This window comes from Rana temporaria, chromosome 3, assembly GCF_905171775.1.
Source record: "Rana temporaria chromosome 3, aRanTem1.1, whole genome shotgun sequence".
Lineage (NCBI taxonomy): Eukaryota > Metazoa > Chordata > Amphibia > Anura > Ranidae > Rana > Rana temporaria.
In genome coordinates this window covers 480,526,560-480,545,588 of record NC_053491.1, presented here as the reverse complement: position 1 = coordinate 480,545,588, position 19,029 = coordinate 480,526,560, and the positions used below count along the sequence as shown (strand labels likewise).

General features: G+C 48.7%; 1 protein-coding gene across 1 annotated transcript in view; it reads left to right on the top strand.

Moving 5' to 3' along the window:
• NYAP1 (neuronal tyrosine phosphorylated phosphoinositide-3-kinase adaptor 1) overlaps positions 1-19,029 on the top strand; it is a 68,144-nt gene that overhangs the window by 22,724 nt on the left and 26,391 nt on the right. Inside the window, exon 4 of the mRNA XM_040346995.1 lies at positions 15,391-15,671. Coding sequence (XP_040202929.1) covers positions 15,391-15,671 — 281 coding nt within the window. The remainder of the gene's footprint in view (positions 1-15,390; positions 15,672-19,029) is intronic.

Sequence of the window (19,029 nt, the reverse complement as noted above, 5' to 3'; positions counted from 1 at the left end):
GAGTCCAGTAGCAGACATAGCAGGTTGGCATCAAGCAGAAGCAAAGGTCCAGATTCACGTAGCCCGGGCGCAACTTAACTTTTCCGATTTAAGTTACACCGCCGCAAATTTTCTGCTTAAGTGCCCGATCCACAAAGCACTTACCTGGAAATTTGCAGCGGTGTAACTTAAATCCGTCCGGCGCAAGGCGGGCCCAATCAAATGGGGCGAGTCCCATTTAAATTAGGCGCGCTCCCGCGCCGGACATACTGCGCATGCTCCGTCGGGTAAATTACCCGACGTGCATTGCGCTAACTGACGTCGCACCGATGTCATTTGCTTAGACGTTAACGTAAATGGCGTCCAGCGCCATTCACGGACGTCTTACGCAAATGACGTTGATGTTTAAATTTCGATGCGGGAACGACGGCCATACTTACCATGGCTTAAGACAACTAGGGCTCAGCCCTAGTTTTACGCGGCGTAACTCGATGGAAACGATGTAGATTTAGATCGACGGGACGTTCGGGGATCACGTAAGTCTTCATTTGCATATTCTACGCCGGCCGCAATGGCCTCGCCACCTAGCGGCCGGCCTAGAATTGCATCCTGAAGATCCGACAGTGTAATTCAATTACACCTGTAGGATCTTAGGGCTAGCTATGCGTAACTGATTTTATGAATCAGTCGCATAGTTAGAAACAGGGATACGACGGCGTATCAGTAGATACGCCGTCGTATCTCGTTTGTGAATCTGGCCCAAAGTTAGTAAATGAGCCAAAGGTCAGTAACAAGTGGTTGCAGGTTGGGATCAAGCAGAAGTGTAGTCAAGGGACAAGCCAAAGTTTGGTAATGAGTGGTAGTGGAGACAAGGACAGCTGCAGGTACGCAAAGGAGCAAGATATCAGTTGGAGGGAACACAATAATCTGGAAAACAGTGCAGAGATGTGGCCTAAATAGGAAGTTAATGGGAGGAGCAATGAGTTCAAGGTTCACCAGAAACAAGTGTAGCAAACCCAAGAGGGAGTTGCTTTTGTTCAGTCCGTTACTCTGCCTTTCAACCCCAGCCCCTCTGGCACACCTAGCAATGTGATTAACGGAATAGCTCAGAAGGAATACACAACACAGTTCTTCTTGTAGTTTACTTGAAGAAAAATAAAATTAAGGTTAACATTAGAAAGCCAGGACCTGTGTAAGTACCCAGGACTTGGTTGAAACAGTTTAAAGAAAACAGTCAGGAACACTATGCAACCAATGAAAGCAATAGGTAACAATATGTACAGATTAAATAGACTCCCCAATAACTTTTGGTGTGTGTGGGATGCTGTGGCTAAAGGGGAACCCCAGGCCGGCCTACGATACCTCTAGTACACACCCAGTGAAATGATATCAATACCCGTGGTGTGTCCCCTTTAAGAGCAACCGCAGTAATGTCCTGGAGGCAATGCTTTGCGATTTATTATCTTCACCGGCAATGTAGGAGCTCTGTGGACAATATTTCGATGTGTTATTCTATGAAAAGCATTAAAGGTTCCTGGGCAAAGCCCCCTCACCAAATCCTGTACACAGTCAGCGGTCCTTTCCTGAGTGATCGATCGATCTTAGATGCAGGTGTATCACAGTGGCATTCACTGTCGTAGGGTGTCCTTCTTTAGCATGGGCAGTCTGTTCCTCTGGGGTGGAGCTGCATGAACAATCTGTTCCTCTGGGCTGGAGTTGCAGGCTGTGTGCCCCTTGGTAGGCCGCGATTCCACACACACATATAGCCAGATTCAGAAAGACTGGCTTAACATTGAGGCGACGTAGCGTATCGCATATACGCTATGCCGCCATAAGTCAGAGAGGCAAGTGCTGTATTCACAAAGCACTTGCCTCCTAAGTTACGGCGGCGTAGCGTAAATGGGCCGGCGTCAGCGCGCCTAATTCAAATGAGGAACAGGGGGGCGTGTTTTATGTTAATGACTCGTGACCCGACGTGATTGACGTTTTTAACGAACGACGCATGCGCCGTCCGTGGACATATCCCAGGGTGCATGGCTCCAAAGTACGCCGCAAGGACATATTGGTTTCGACGTAAACGTAAATTACGTCCAGCCCCATTCACGGGCGACTTACACAAACGACGTAAAATTTTCAAATTTCGACGCGGGAACGACGCCCATACATAACATTGGAATAGTAGACTAAAGGAAGGAAAATGGACAGCCGCACTCCGGAATAACTTTAAAATAAAGTTGTCTTTTATTTTCCACTGAACATGCACAATCACAGCAACCACAATGACAGGACAGCCGACGTGTTTCGCACTCAGAGTTAGTGCTTAATCATGGTTTCGACGTGAACGTAAATTACGTCCAGCCCCATTCACGGACGACTTACGCAAACGATGTAAAAATTTCAAAATTCGATGCGGGAACGACGTCCATACTTAACATTGGCTAGGCCAGCTTTTTGTTCGACTAACTTTATGCCGGAAAAAAGCCTTACGTAACCAACGTAAAAAAATGCGCCGGGCGCACATACATTTCTGAATCGACGTATCTAGCTCATTTGCATATTCTACGCCGAAATCAACGGAAGCGCCACCTAGCGGCCAGCGTAAATATGCACCCTAAGATACGACGGCGTAGGAGACTTACGCCGCTCGTATCTTAGCCTAATTTAAGCGTATCTGGTTTCCAGAATACGCTTAAATTTACGACGGCGTAGATTCAGAGTTACGACGGCGTATCTACTGATACGCCGCCGTAACTCTCTCTGAATCCAGCTAATAGAGTGCAGGAGATGGGTTGCAGGCAAAAAAGTGGCTCTGGCCTAGTTCCTCTGGCTTTTTATCTCCTCCCCCACAGTCCCTTGCTCTTGCCTGATCATTGGCTCAGGCTCTTCCAATAGGGAGTTTACAAACAAGCAGTTCTGGGTGTCTGTGTGTGAAGAGAGAAGGGGTGGGGTGATTAGATTAGATCAGTCTGGAGAAGTATCTGCTACACAAGGTACAAGGCAAGATTGTTCGAGGAATCAGAAATGGTGCTGTCTAGCATCTCAGGTGGCTTCGCCGGGAGATCCTGGTCCTGGCAGTTGATTCAGAAAAAGAAAAGGCAGCTCTCTATTTACTGCTCTTGATATTCCTGGTCTGAGACAATTTCTTTGATTGGTCCAGTCTTTTCAACCATTTTACCATGGAGGAACCCTTGAGGTCCTAGAGAACACCTCTGACATATCGACACCTCTTAAGCCGGAGTTAAAGCTGGACTAAGGCTAGCATGTCCTGAATGGATCCAGATGGCTATCGGCATTGCTGTCAGGACACCCTAGCCATACTCCAAGTGTATTCCATACTGGTGCGATCAAAAACCTTTGTCTAAAGTCCCGTACACACGATCGGATATTCGGACAACAGTTGTGTGATGGAAGAGTTTTGTCGGATAATCCGACCGTCTGTACGCTCCATCGGACAATTGTTGTCGGAATTTACGACAACAAATGTTGGATAGCCATGCTCTCAAATTGTCCGACAACAAATGTGTTCCGTCGGATTCAAGTCCGTCGGACTAAAATCCAAAGTACAAACACGCATGCTCCGAACCAATGCTAACCATAAGACAACATTAGCAGAAGTTGCCCAAAGGGTGGCGCTAAAGAGCAGAAAAAAACACGTTGTTTTGTGTATGTTGGCTGAAAAAGTTCTGCCGTCTGTATGCAGAACAATTTCAAGGCCAGGGCCCTTCGGACAAAAATCCACGGATTTGTGCGATGGAAGACCGGTCGTGTGTACGAGGCTTTTTCCTTCAAGAAGGAATCCTTTTTCTCTGAAATGCATTGGCTGTATCTAATGCCCCCTTAGCCCAAAAATGTTTTAGCCACAAAGAAAACCGACGCATTGGTATGAATCCGCAAAGTGGTTGTCTTGTATTTTACAGAGTGGAGCACGGCCATAAACATGCCAACGCGTTCGTGTGTTCAGGCCTTAATCATTAATATTGAGATGATTAAGCACAGCGGTATACATCAGAAAACCAGACACACAATGGAACACGGCAATAAAAATGGCAAAGCGTTTCGGCCGTTTAGGCCTTAATCATGCTAATGATTAAGGCCTAAGCGGCCGAAACGCTTTGCCATTTTTATGACCGTGTTCCATTGTGTGTCCAGTTTGCTGATGTATACCAGTGTGCTGATTTTTCTTTGCGGATTATGCATTAGTGAGGTTCCAGAGACCTTTCAGACAGAGGATTATGGTTCCACTTTCAGATCACAGAAGAGCTTGTAGCACTGTCCCATTTGTTTCTAAAAAGAGAAAGCCTTATGCCGCATACACACCATCACTTTATGTGATGAAAAAAAACGACATTTTCTGTGAAGTAAAAAATGAAGTTTTTGAAACTTCAATTTTCAAAGATGAAGTTGCCTACACACCATCGTTTTTCTCACAATGTTCTTGCAAAGCGAGGTTACGTTCCACCACGTTTTACCATTGAAGCTCGCTTCATAAGTAGCTTCTGGGCATGCGCGGATGAAAAAACGTCTTAGAAAACGACATTTTTTGCTACACACGGTCAATTTCTGTGAAGTAAAAAGTGCACTTTTGAAAAACGACACATAAAATTGAAGCATGCTTCAATTTTTTTGGGTCGTTTTTTACAAGACATAAAACGACGTTTTCCCCCACACACGGTCAATTAAAGTGACGTTTTTAAAAACGTCATTTTTTTTCATCACATAAAGTGATGGTGTGTACGCGGCATTATACTCGCCAGATCCTCCACTCCGCCGGAAAATGGTGTTCCCCCCCAAGATCCGGCGGTGGACTGTTCCTTTCTTCCTCACATACAGAGCGGGTCTATGGAGCCTGGTATGGCTTGATGACTACAGTAGTTCACTGCTCTCAAGACCGGTAGACCGCGGGGGGAATTTGGGGCAGGAGCTGCAGGGACACTGGTGTTGTGCGACGTGGCTCCCAAACAAAATTGACGTCCTTTTTTCCCCACAAATAGAGCTTTCTTTTGGTGGTATTTGATCACCTCTGCGGTTTTTATTTTTTGCGCTATAAACAAAAATAGAGCGACAATTTTGAAAAAAATGCAACATTTTTTACTTTTTGCTAAAATATCCCCCAAAAATATATTAAAAAAAAAAATGTTCCTCAGTTTAGGCCGATACGTATTCTTCTACATATTTTTGGTAAAAAAATCGCAATAAGCGGTTATTGATTGGTTTGCGCAAAATTTATAGTGTTTGCAAAATAGGGGATAGTTTTATTTTATTTTTATAAAAAACATTTTTTTACTACTAATGGTGGCGATCAGCGATTTTTTTTTTCATGACTGCGACATTATGGCGGACACATCGGACAATTTTGACACATTTTTGGGACCATTGTCATTTTCACAGCAAAAAATGCATTAAAAATACATTGTTTACTGTGAAAATTACAATTGCAGTTTGGGAGTTAACCCAAAGGGGGCGCTGAAGGGGTTAAGTGTGACCTCATATGTGTTTCTAACTGTAGGGGGCGGGGCTGGACGTGTGACGTCATTGATTGTGGTTCCCTATATAAGGGAACACACGATCGATGACAGCGCCACAGTGAAGAACGGGGAAGCTGTGTTTACACACACCTCTCCCCGTTCTTCAGCTCCGGGGACCGATCGCGGGACTCCAGCGGTGATCGGGTCCGCGGGTCCCGCGGTCACGGAGCTTCGGACCGCGGCGCACGCCCGTGACCCACGGCTGCGCACTTAAAGAGGACGTACCTGTATTTGCTTGTGCCCAGCCGTGCCATTCTGCCGACGTATATCTGCAGGAGGCGGTCCTTAAGTGGTTAACCCGCCCTGTTTTCCAAGGGTGGGTGGGAGAGTCTCTGAGTTATTTTATCTGTTGTGTCCATGTGTGATAATAAATCAGTTTTGTTCTTTGCCACTCTACACTGTGTTGCTGCTGGTGACTGGGTGGGCTAAAAAGTCTTGGATAGTGCTGGTTCTGGACAGAGGAAGCATTGACGGCGGACATTAGTCCTGTTTGAGGATGAGGGTTCGTCACAGCTTCCTATCCAACAGAACAGCAACTGATTTAAAATCTCCCCCAAAGTGAAGAGAAGTCCCACCCAGGGTTGCCAACTTTTGGTAAATTTACAAGCAGCACCTGTTTGAACTTGTTATCAGTAATAAAGACACCTGTCCACAACCTCAAACAGTCACACTCCAAACTCCACTATGGTGAAGACCAAAGAGCTGTCCAAGGACCAGAAACAAAAATTGTAGACCTGCACCAGGCTGGGAAGACTGAATCTGCAATAGGCAAGCAGCTTGGTGTGAGGAAATCAACTGTGGGAGCAATAATTAGAAAATGGAAGACATACAAGACCACTGATAATCTCCCTCAATCTGGGACTCCAAGCAAGATCTCACCCTGTGGGGTCAAAATGATCACAAGAATGGTGAGCAAAAATCCCAGAACCGCACGGGGGGGACCTAGTGAATGACCTGCAGAGAGATGGGACCAACGTAACAAAGGCTACCATCAGTAACACACTACACCGCCAGGGACTCAGATCCTGCAGTGCCAGACGTGTCCCCCTGCTTAAGCCAGTACATGTCCGGGCCCGTCTGAGGTTTACTAGAGAGCATTTGGATGATCCAGAAGAGGATTGGGAGAATATCATATGGTCAGATGAAACCAAAGTAGAACTGTTTGGTAGAAACACAACTCGTCGTGTTTGGAGGAGAGAGAATGCTGAGTTGCAACCAAAGAACAACATACCTACTGTGAAGCATGGGGGTGGCAACATCATGCTTTGGGGCTGTTTCTCTGCAAAGGGAACAGGACGGCTGATCCGTGTACATGAAAGAATGAATGGGGCCATGTATCCTGAGATTTTGAGTGCAAACCTCCTCCCATCAGCAAGGGCATTGAAGATGAAACGTGGCTGGGTCTTTCAGCATGACAATAAACCCAAACACACCGCCCGGGCACCGAAGGAGTGGCTTCATAAGAAGCATTTCAAGGTCCTGGAGTGGCCTAGCCTGTCTCCAGATCTCAACCCCCCATAGAAAACCTTTGGAGGGAGTTGAAAGTCTATGTTGCCCAGTAACAGCCCCAAAACACCATGGCCCGGATTCACGTAGCACTTACGCCGACGTATCTCGAGATACGCAGCGTAAGTGCACATATGCGCCGTCGTATCTATGCGCCTGACTCTGAAAGCAAGATACGCCTGAAAATAGGCTTCATCCGACTGACATAAGTTTCCTACGCCGTCGTATCGTGGGCGCATATTTACGCTGGCCGCAAGGGGCGCTCCCATTGATTTACGATGCAAATGAGTGAGATACGCCGATTCACGAACGCACTTGCGCCCGGCGCATTAATATACGCGGTTTACGTAGGTCGTACAGTTATTCCCCATCTATGAGGCGCAACTCATGCAAAGGTATGGACCAGGGAACAGCCGTCGTAGTTTACATGGTTTACGTAGTAGTACGTGAATAGGGCTGGGCGTAGGTTACGTTCAAGTCGTAGGCAGTGATTCGACGTAACTTAGGCAGTTGTTTTGACGTGATTCTGAGCATGCGCACTGGGATGCGTCCACGGGACAGCGCATGCGCCGTACGTTATTCGTATCTTGATGGCGCTCGGGCCATCATTTACATGGGGTTACGCCTCATTAGCATGGCTCACGCCCACTGCCACTTACGCCGAGTTACGCCGAGGGAACCCAGCGTAGATTAGGGAGCAAGTGCTTTGTGAATACTGTGCTCGCCGATTTGCGCTACGTCGGCGTAGCGTATATTCGATACGCTACGCCGGCATAACTATGCGCCAATGTATGTGAATACGGGCCCATTGCTCTAGAGGAGATCTGCATGGAGGAGTGGGCCAACATACCGGCAACAGTGTGTGAAAACCTTGTGAAGACTTAAGGCCTCGTACACACGACCGAACATGTCCGCTGAAACTGGTCCGGCGGACCAGTTTCCGCGGACATGTTCGGTCGTGTGTACGGCCGACCGGACAATTTTCCGGCGGATCGGACAGGTTTCCAGCGGACAAATGTTTCTTAGCATGCTAAGAAACATGTCCGCTGGAAGCCTGTCCGTCGGACATGTTCGGTCGTCTGTACGACTCACCGGACATGTCCGTTCGGCCGAAAGCCCTCGCATGCTTCGAAGTGATTCGACGCATGTGTGGAAGCATTTACCTTCCAGGGTCGCGCACGTCGCCGCGTCATCGTCGCAACGACGGCGCGGCCACTTCACCGCGTATCCTGTCCGCCCGGATTTCTGTTTGATGGTGTGTACAGTCATCAGACAGAAATTTCTGAGCGGACATGTCCGATGAAAACGGTCCGCGGACCATTTTCATCGGACAGTCTGTCCGTGTGTACGGGGACTAACAGAAAACTTTTGACCTTTTGTCATGGATTTGTTTCCACATTTTGTCTCTCATAGTTGAGGTCTACCTATGATGACAATTACAGGCCTTTCTCATCTTTCTAAGTGGTAGAACTTGCACAATTGGTGGGGACTAAATACTTTTTTGCCCCACTGTATGCCCGCAATGCATTTTACAAACTGTTCGTAAATTTACTAAAAGTTGGCAACCCTGGTCCCACCTTCGATAGCTGTCACCCAAACAGGTGTTCTCCTTGGAAGACTGTATGGACAAATGTGGTATCGTCTGAATAGGCAGCTAAGACCTGAATTAACACCTAGCTGCCAATGAGTCTCCACCTTAGAGTCCCTAACAGTGGCTGTCCGTCTATAGAGGGCGCTGGAGCGCCGCCCCCTTTGGCTCCGCACCACCACTGAAATAACATACATTCATGCATTGCATGAATGTATGTTATTGTTGCCAGCTGCCGCTGGTCTATTCAGGTAGCCGGAACTTGAGTGCCGACTACCTGAATAACGTCAGCTGGTTGGCTGTGCGGAAGTGCTGAGTACAGCCCTCGTCTCCCGGATGCTTATCCTCGGAACGCACCGGGGGGTGCGTTCCTTGGATAAGACTGACGGCCGTCTCAGCCAATCAGGTTCACTGATTCTGGTTATCGGTAACCTGATTGGCTGAAGCGTCACCAAGGCGGGAGAAGACATCGAGGGACGTGGAAGGAGAAAGGTAAGTGCATTTTACAGGGCACAGTGGCGACAATGGGCACAGTGGCGACAATGGGCACAGTGGCAACAATTAAAGGGCACAGTGACATGCACAGTGGCAACAATGGTCACAGTGGCGACAATTATAGGGCACAGTGGTGACAATTGGCACAGTGGCGACAATTGAGGGGCACAGTGGCTGCGTTTGATGGCATGGCACAGTTGCTGCGTTTGATGCCATGGCACAGTGGTGACAATTGATGGCACAGTGGCTGTGTTTGATGGCATGGCACAGTGACTGCGTTTGATGACATGGCACAGTGGTGCGAATTGATGGCATAGTGACTGCATTTGATGGCATGGCACAGTGGTGATAATTGATGGCACAGTGGCTGCGTTTGATGGCATGGCACAGTGACTGCGTTTGATGACATGGCACAGTGGTGCGAATTGATGGCATAGTGACTGCATTTAATGACATGGCACAGTGGTGACAATTGATGGCACAGTGGCTGCGGTTGATGGCATGGCACAGTGGTGACAATTGATGCCACAGTGACTGCATTTGATGGCATGGCACAGTGGTGCGAATTGATGGCATAGTGACTGCATTTGATGGCATGGCACAGTGGTGACAATTGATGGCACAGTGGCTGCGGTTGATGGCATGGCACAGTGGTGACAATTGATGGCACAGTGGCTGCGTTTGATGGCATGGCACAGTGGTGACAATTGATGGCACAGTGGCTGCATTTGATGGGCACAGTGAGGCTGCAATTTTTTTTTTTTTCGTTTGCGCCCCCCAAAACATTTTGAGCACCAGCCGCCGCTGGTCCCTAAGATGATCCTGTAGGCTTGTGGCTATAGATATAAATCAGTGGTTGCCAACTTCAGGACCTGAAGTAGCCCCAGCAGGGCATATTTTCCTGATTTCCTTAACCTTGCACATGTGTTTTACTGTAAATCAATGTCAATGACTTGGTATTTTATCTAAAGGAAAATTCCCAAAACATGGCCTGTTGGCGTGACTTGAAGTGGTTGGGAATCGGTGATATGGAAAATAACACCTCTCTGGAGCAGGCCATCAAAGAATCCTCTCAGACTTTATGACTGCAGGTCAGAGAAGCAGGAAAGTGGCATTCGAAATTGGCACCAAACTGTCTGGGATCACCATCTCCGCTCATTCTCTTAGATCAGAGGGAATATTTTTCATCTCTTATCAGAGCCAACATATTAGTCATGGGAGATGAGTTATTCCACCTGATATGAAATCTCAATCTATCCAAAACAGAGCTCATCATTTTTCCTCCCCCACGTTCCCGTTTCCCTTATTTCTCTGTCATGATCGATGGCACAACTATCAGCCCATCCCCACATGCCAGGGTGCTCGGGGGTAACCCAGGACTATGAACGTTCCTCTCGGCCTCACGTCCAATCACTGTCCAAATCCTGTCGCCTCAACCTCCGCAACATCTCCAAAATATGCCCCTTTCTAACCAATGACACCACTAAGCTCCTAGTTCACTCTCTGGTAGGGTCACCAGACATCCCCGGTTTCCAGGGACAGTCTGCTCTATCTTGGGGGGGGGGTATTTTTTTCATTATCTGTGCCCCTTTCTGATGATCATGTGCTGGTCGGAGCGGAGGGAATATTTCTTCAGTTTCGGGTGCATGCCCATCCAGCTCCGCTCGCATGTTCCTCTGCCTTGGCTCAAGGCCCAGCCAACCGCCTGTCTGCCTATCTCCTTGCCTTCCCTGGCGGAGTGATCTTCCTCCTCTCCCCACCCAGTAGTAGCCGGGGCCCGGAGAGTAAGACTTGGCCATCTCTTTTTTTCTGTTGAAAAGCCTGTGGCGTGCAAAACACAACCCAAAAACTCCACCCGGTGCAGGAAAAAATGTGCACACACATAAACAGTGACATCACAAAAAACTGCGACGGGTGCCATCGTCAAGTGGTCCTCCGAAAAGGACCCAGCTCTGATCCCCCGGGGCGTTAGGCTCCTGACAGGGAAAAGAGTAACTGTGGCCCATACAGCCGAAGCCATATGGACCCATCTTGGTCCAAGCAGCCGAAGCCACAAGGACCCAACATCCTCAGAGGGACTGCCGAAACAGAACCCTCCTCGGTGAGGCTCCCCCGAAGGGAGACCCCATGAGAGCCGGTGAACTAAGCCAGAAGGCCGGGTCCACCAACTCCCAAGACTTTCAGACTTGGCCATCTCTTGCCAGAGGATGGGAGAGGCTTAGGATTCTGGCTGCCTTGGAGGGGACAGGGAGGGGGTGGGACAAGTGCCGTACATACAGGAGAATTTCCTGTTCACGCCGTGGCCTCTGTAAGAGGAAGTCCCGCTGCCATTGGACGACTGTTCTGTCTATCATAGGAGGCGGGACTTTGTATTAAAGAGGCCGCAGAGAAAACGGGAGTTTCTTCTGTATGTAATCTGTTGGCGCTCGTCCCACCCCCTGTGAGGCTGCAGATGGGCATCGGTCAGGCTGCACTGATGGCAATGGTGGGGCTGCTTTCATGGCAGCGGTGGGGCTGCTTTCATGGCAGCGGCGGGGTTGCTTTCATGGCAGCGGTCGAGCTGCATTCATGGCAACGGTGGGGCTGCTTTTGTGGCAACGGTGGGGCTGCTTTTGTGGCAACGGTGGGGCTGCTTTTGTGGCAACGGTGGGGCTGCATTCATGGCAACGGTGGGGCTTCTTTTGTGGCAATGGTGGCAGGGCCGGACTGGGAATAAAAACCAGCCCTGGAAAAAATGTCATATCAGCCCCACAGCATTATTATACCAGCCCAACAACATAACGTCATTATTTTCTTGTTCATAAAAGGGAAAACCATGCATCTTAAAACTGATTTGAAGAGCGTATTATATATAGGATACTACAGATATCAGATATAAAAGCACATGGGGCTATAAAATTATATAATATATATAAACAGTAACTGTCACTGACCTCCTCTCAGGTGCACCTTGCAGGGCTCAATCAGTGGGCTCCAGCTTGGTGTCTCTGGTTTTCCTATAGTCTCCTCTCCACAGTTCACACAAGTCTGACTTCTCCCATGACCCCCATCTCAGTGGTGCTCCCATTCTTGACTCCTCTCCAGACTCCCTCAGAGACTGCAGACATGATATAAGACAAGATGGTCAGAGGTTGCGGACATGATACAAGAGATGGTTAGAGGCTGTGGGCATGGTACAGGAGATGTCAGAGGCTGCGGGCATGCTACAGGAGATGTCAGAGGCTGCGGGCATGGTACAGGAGTTGTCGGAGGCTGCGGGCATGCTACAGGAGATGTCAGAGGCTGCGGGCATGGTACATGAGATGTCAGAGGCTGCGGGCATGGTACATGAGATGTCAGAGGCTGCGGGCATGGTACAGGAGTTGTCGGAGGCTGCGGGCATGGTACAGGAGATGTCAGAGGCTGCGGGCATGCTACAGGAGATGTCGGAGGCTGCGGGCATGGTACATGAGATGTCAGAGGCTGCGGGCATGGTACAGGAGATGTCAGAGGCTGCGGGCATGGTACAGGAGTTGTCGGAGGCTGCGGGCATGGTACATGAGATGTCAGAGGCTGCGGGCATGGTACATGAGATGTCAGAGGCTGCGGGCATGGTACAGGAGATGTCAGAAGCTGCGGGCATGGTACAGGGGATGTCAGAGGCTGCGGGCATGGTACAGAAGATGTCAGAGGCTGTGGGTATGGTACAGGAGATCAATGCAGCCTTACCGTGCCCATCATTGCAGCCTTACCGTGCCCATCATTGCAGCCTTACCGTGCCCATCATTGCAGCCTTACAGTGCCCATCATTGCGGCCTTACCGTGCCCATCAATTTAGCCTTACCATGCCCATTGCAGCTCTACCGTGCCCACAATTGCAGCCAAAAAAATTGGCAAAAAAAAAATATCCCATAGTTTGTAGACACTATAACTTATGCGCAAACCAATCAATTTATGCTTTTTGTAATTTTGTTTACCAAAAATATGTAGCAGAATGCATATTGGCCTAAATTGATGAAGACATTTCTTGTTGGTATGTTTTATAGCAGAAAGTAAAAAATATTGGCCCAGATTCTCGTAGATGGGCGTAAAACTGCGGCGGCGTAACGTATTACAGGCAAGTGCTTTATTCACAAACAACTTGCCTGTAAAGTTGCGGCGGCGTAGCGTAAATCCCCCGGCGCAAGCCCGCCTAATTCAAATGAGCCGGGTAGGGGGCGTAGAGCATTTAAATTAGGCGCGTTCCCGCGCCGAACGTACTGCGCATGCGCCGTCCCTAAAATTTCCCGACGTGCATTGCGCTAAATGACGTCGCAAGGACGTCATTGGTTTCGACGTGAACGTAAATGGCGTCCAGCCTCATTTACGGACGACTTACACAAACAACGTAAATTTTAAAATTTCGATGCGGGAACGACGGCCATACTTAAATTTGGTTGCCCCTCATATAGCAGGGGCAACTTTACGCCGCGCAAATCTAACGTAAACGTCGTAACTTCACTGCGTCGACCACGCGTACGTTCGGAAATTCGCGTATTTTGCTAATTTGCATACTCAACGGGGAAAACGACGGAGGCGACACCTAGCGGCAAAAAAAAAAATGCATTTAAGATCCGACGGTGTAAGAGCCTTACGCCTGTCAGATCTAATGGGTATCTATGCGTAACTGATTCTAAGAATCAGTCGCATAAATACGACGGCCCAGATTAGGACTTACGACGGCGTACATGGCGTTGCGCCGTCGTAAGCCCTTTCAGAATCTGGGCCATTATGGGTTTTTTTTCTCAAAATTTTCGCTTTTTTTGCTTATAGCGCAAAAAATAAAGCTTTATTTGTGCGAAAAAAGGGGCATACATTTTGTTTGGGAACAGAGTTGCACGATCGCTCAATTCTATTTTCTCCATCAGTTCATTCCAAAGTAATTACCGTACCTTTTTTGTATCACCTGAACGCGTCCGTGGGTCAGAGCACCAGCAAAGCCCCGCCCCTCCCTCCCTGCCCACAGACTCGCCCACCTATGCGCCTACACAGCCACCTTCACCTGCTTCCCATCACTGAAGTGCCCACATAGGCAGTGGCAGTACTGCGCATGAATTGTATAATCATTTTCCCGTCTGCTCTCATTGGTGTAAAGTGCTGTTGATGAAATTATAAATCCTGTACAGTAAATAAATTGATTGATTGTTTATTAAAGTGTGTATGCGGACACCTCAAGTTCATTTCATCGATGTACTATACAGACAGTTGCGTTTGTCCTTAAATAAATAAATAAATACACACATAATTAAATACAAATAAATCCATACAAAAATAAATACACATAAATATATGATAATAAAAAAAAATCTAAATATCTCATGAACAAGCCACTCTCTGAACGACTTGCTGTCACAACGGATCTTCCACCTTTGGCAAGTAAATATTGCCCCCACCCCTCTCCTCCACGCCACTGCCTATGTGGGCGCTCCGTTCCAGTGACGGGAAGCAGGTGAAGGTGGCTGTGTAGACACACAGGTGGGCGAGTCTGTGTGCTCAAAGGGAGGGGGGCGGGGCTTTGCTGGTACTCTGACCCGCGGACGCCTCGGTTTAAAGTTGCCGCCGCTCAGAGAAGTGGCCTGTCGGCAACAGGCCAGGGATCGGGACCTACCTCCGTCTCCCAGGGACTATGAAGCAATTTCGACTTGCCCTCAGCAGGCCGCGCTGCCTGTGACAAAAGTCCTGCCCTCCTCCTAGACAAGCTCTTGTGATAGACAGAACACTGCGTCTATCAAATGAGCGGGTCTAGGAGGAGGGCGGGACTTTTGTCACAGCGCGGCCAAACTTTTCACACTGAACTTACTCCGTGCTTGCTGTGTGTGACGGGAGGAGGGAGAGGAGCAGGGCAGCCATGCACAGCCACGGCTTACCTCAAACCGGCCCAAGAGCAGGCAGCCTGCCGGGGAATCTCCCGGTATCCCGGTAGGCCAGTCCGGCCCTGAACGGTGGGGCTGCTTTTATGTAAACGGTGGGGCTGCTTTTATGGCAAAGAGAGGCAAGAGAATTCTTGATGGGCCGTGTATCCGTGCTCAGAGGAACACACTTAGACCAAATTTTAATGGTTCAAAGAATGTCAGGCAAAATGGTCGGCCCTCACGCATGTTCACTTCATCAAATCTGGCTATCTTGGAAAAAAGTTTGGACACCCCTGGTCTAGGGAAAGTATCAGGGAGCTGCTGGAAAAGAAATGTGTTGGATCATTTGTTTTTGTCATTGCATTTCATTGAGACCCCTTTTTGGTGAAAATGGTATGAACTCCCTTTTCCGTATTCTTTTTTTCAGCTCTGGTAAGGTTCGGGACATGGCTTCCTTCCGCCGCCACTTTCGAATGGGCTTCATGACGATGCCAGCCTCTCAGGAGCGGGCCCCTCTCCCTTGTGCTAGTGCCATGGCCCCTCGATCCCTTTCCTGTCACTCGGTGGGCAGCGCACCAGAGGAGAGCGGAAATGAAGGGGGTCCATCTGGGAGGAGGGCCCCGGCTAAACCCAAGAGGAACCCCAGCACAAAACTCAGCTTTGGTGGAGATGGGAGGACAGCAGAGGAACGTAGGCTCAGAAAAGAAGGTAAGAGCAGGCAAATACATAGTACCCGCAGGTATTCCACCAACTTATCCATGGTTCCTCCATATATGTTCTAAATGTTCTAGGCGGTAGAAGAGCCAAACCAGGCCAATCTATGCACTAGGGCCCAGATTCTCAAAGGACTTACGACAGCGCAGCGCCAAGTACGCCGTCATAAGTCCTAATCTTGGCCGTCGTAATCTATGCGACTGATTCTTAGAATCAGTTACGCATAGATATCCATTAGATCCGACAGGTGTAAGTCTCTTACGCCGTCGGATCTAAACTGCAATTTTTTTTTTTGCCCGCTAGGTGGCGCTTCCCTCGATTTCCGCGTCAAGTATGCAAATTAGCTAGATACGCAAATTCCCGAATGTACGCGCGGCCGACGCAGTAAAGTTACGACGTTTATGTTAGGCTTTTCCCGGCATAAAGTTGCCCCTGCTATATGAGGCGCAGCCAATGATAAGTATGACCGTCGTTCCCGCTTTTAAAAAGTTACGTTGTTTGCGTAAGTCGTCCGTGAATGGGGCTGGACGTCATTTACGTTCACGTCAAAACCAATGACGTCCTTGCGACGTCATTTAGAGCAATGCACACTGGGATATTTTACGGACGGCGCATGCGCAGTTTGTTCAGCGCGGGGACGCGCTTCATTTAAATGATACACGCCCCCTACCCGCCAAATTTAAATTTCGCCGGGTGATTTACGCTACGCCGCCGCAACTTTACAGGCAAGTGCTTTGTGAATAAAGCACTTGCCTGAAAAACTTGCGGCGGCGTAATGTAAATCGCATACGTTACGCCGCCGCAGAGATACGCCCAAGGTACCTGAATCTGGCCCTAGATGTATAAGAGTTCCAGTGCAAAGACTAATATTTGAAAGCAGTGGAAACAATCAAAGCATTGGTTGGTGAGAGTTAGGCCTGGTACTAGCGGCTCCAAGCGAGAGAAAAAACACTTTTGAGTATAGTGCTCACTGTTTTATGCAGAGGTCTTCTCTTTTCTATACAGGGGGAACATAAACCTTACCGAGCATGCATCCAGGTCCCATGGTCGGGCAAATCGGCATGAAAGCTTCATCAGACAAACACATTCTTCACCTATAGTAATCTGCCAGCTTAACACCAGCCTAGATTTCTAAGAGCACATGTACACTTACTTTGACTGTAACAAACATTAAAGCGCCTACCGCTTCAACGTGCTTTTTTGATGCTTTGTGATGCTTTTTTGAGGCTTTACTTAAGCTTGGCAAAAGCCCTGTGTGAGTTGCTTTTCTTTTTGTTTTAAATGGGCCCAGTAGAGCCCTGGCTCAGTAGTATCCCCGCTCAGCAGATCCCCAGCTCATTAGTACCCCTGTTCAGCAGATCCCCCAGCTCATTAGTACCCCTGTTCAGCAGATTCCCAGCTCACTAGTACCCCTGTTCAGGAGATCCCCAGCTCACTAGTACCCCTGTTCAGCAGATCCCCAGCTCATTAGTACCCCTGTTCAGCAGTTCCCCAGCTCACTAGTACCCCTGTTCAGCAGATCCCCAGCTCATTAGTACCCCTGTTCAGCAGATCCCCAGCTCATTAATTAGTACCCTTGTTCAGCAGATCCCCAGTTCACTAGTACCCCTGTTCAGCAGATCCCCAGCTCATTAGTACCCCTGTTCAGCAGATCCCCAGCTCATTAATTAGTACCCTTGTTCAGCAGATCCCCAGTTCACTAGTACCCCTGTTCAGCAGTTCCCCAGCTTATTAGTAGCCCTGTTCAGCAGATGCCCAGCTCACTAGTACCCCTGTTCAGGAGATCCCCGGCTCAAAAGTACCCCTGTTCAGCAGATAAGATACCCTGCTCAGTAGTACCACCGAATAGACATCCTCACCTTTGCACACGCCCCAGGCGCCACCTACAAGGTGCACACGGTGCACGCTGTGATCACTGAGTCACTGAGACTCGGGTGATCACAGATCCGAGGACCCGCCCCTTACCACGTGATCAGCTGTCATCCAATGACAGCTGATCTCGTGATGTAAACAAAAGCTCGGTAGTCACAGTGGTGGCAGAAGAGTGGTGCAGTGAGTAGCACTTTCGCCTAGCAGCAAAAGGGTTGCTGGTTCGAATCCCGACCACGACACCATCTGCCTGGAGTTTGCATGTTCTCCCTGTGCCTGCGTGGGTTTCCTCCGGGTACTCCAGTTTCCTCCCACACTCCAAAGACATGCTGGTAGGTAAATTGGATCTTGTCCAAATTGGCCCAGTATATATATGTATGTGTATGACTGTGTGTCCCAAGCATGTCACGATCCTGCGGGGTAAAATGACTGCACCAGCCAAGCAGACTCTGGCTGGAAAAAGCGCCCAGAGGCGATTCAGTTCGCATGAGTAGCGCTATACAAGTCATTCATTTATTCATTCATTCAATCGTTTATTTTTCTCTTTCACATGTGAGGAGAAAAAAAAGACAATCACCGGCTCTTGTGTAATGGACATTGGTCCCCAGTGGAAGAGGCACATCAGCCTCATTAGTGCCCACCAGTACCACCTGCCAGTGCCCACAGTGACCACCAGTGCAATAAAGTGCCACCTATCAATGCCCACCAGTGGTGCCAGTTAGTGCCTCATCAGTGCCACCTAGCAGTGCTGCCTATCAGTCTCACCTACCAGTGCTGATCAGTGCCCATCACTGCCCCCTCTCAGTGCCCACCAGTGCCGCCTATCAGTGCCCACCAGTGTCGCCTTATCGGTGCCCATCAGTGCAGCCTATCGGTGTTCATCAGTGCAGCCTCATCAGCGTACATCAATGAAGGAGAAAAATTACCCATTTGCAAAATTTTATAACAAATTATAAAACGGTTTTGTATATTTTTTTTTTTTGTATTTGGTCTTGTTTATTTTTTTAAACAAAAACCACAGAGGTGATCAAATACCACCAAAAGAAAGCATTTGGGTACAGTGGGGTAGATTCACATAGATTAGCGGATCTTTAGATCCGCGTAATCTATCTGATTTACGATCCGCCGGCGCAAATTTGAGAGGCTAGTGCTGTATTCACAAAGCACTTACCTCGAAATTTGCGCCGGCGGATCCTAACTCCCCCGGCGGAATTCAAATTCCGCGGCTAGGGGGAGTGTATTATTTAAATCAGGCGCGTCCCCGCGCCGATCCTACTGCGCCGGCCGCGATTTTGCCCAGTGCGCAAGCTCCAAATGACGTCGGTAGAACGTCATTGTTTTCGGCGTGAACGTAAATGACGTCCATCCGTATTCGCGACCGACTTACGCAAACGACGTAAAAATTCAAAACTCGGCGCGGAAACGACGGCCATACTTAACATTAGCTACCCCTCATATAGCAGGGGTAACTATCCGCCGGAAA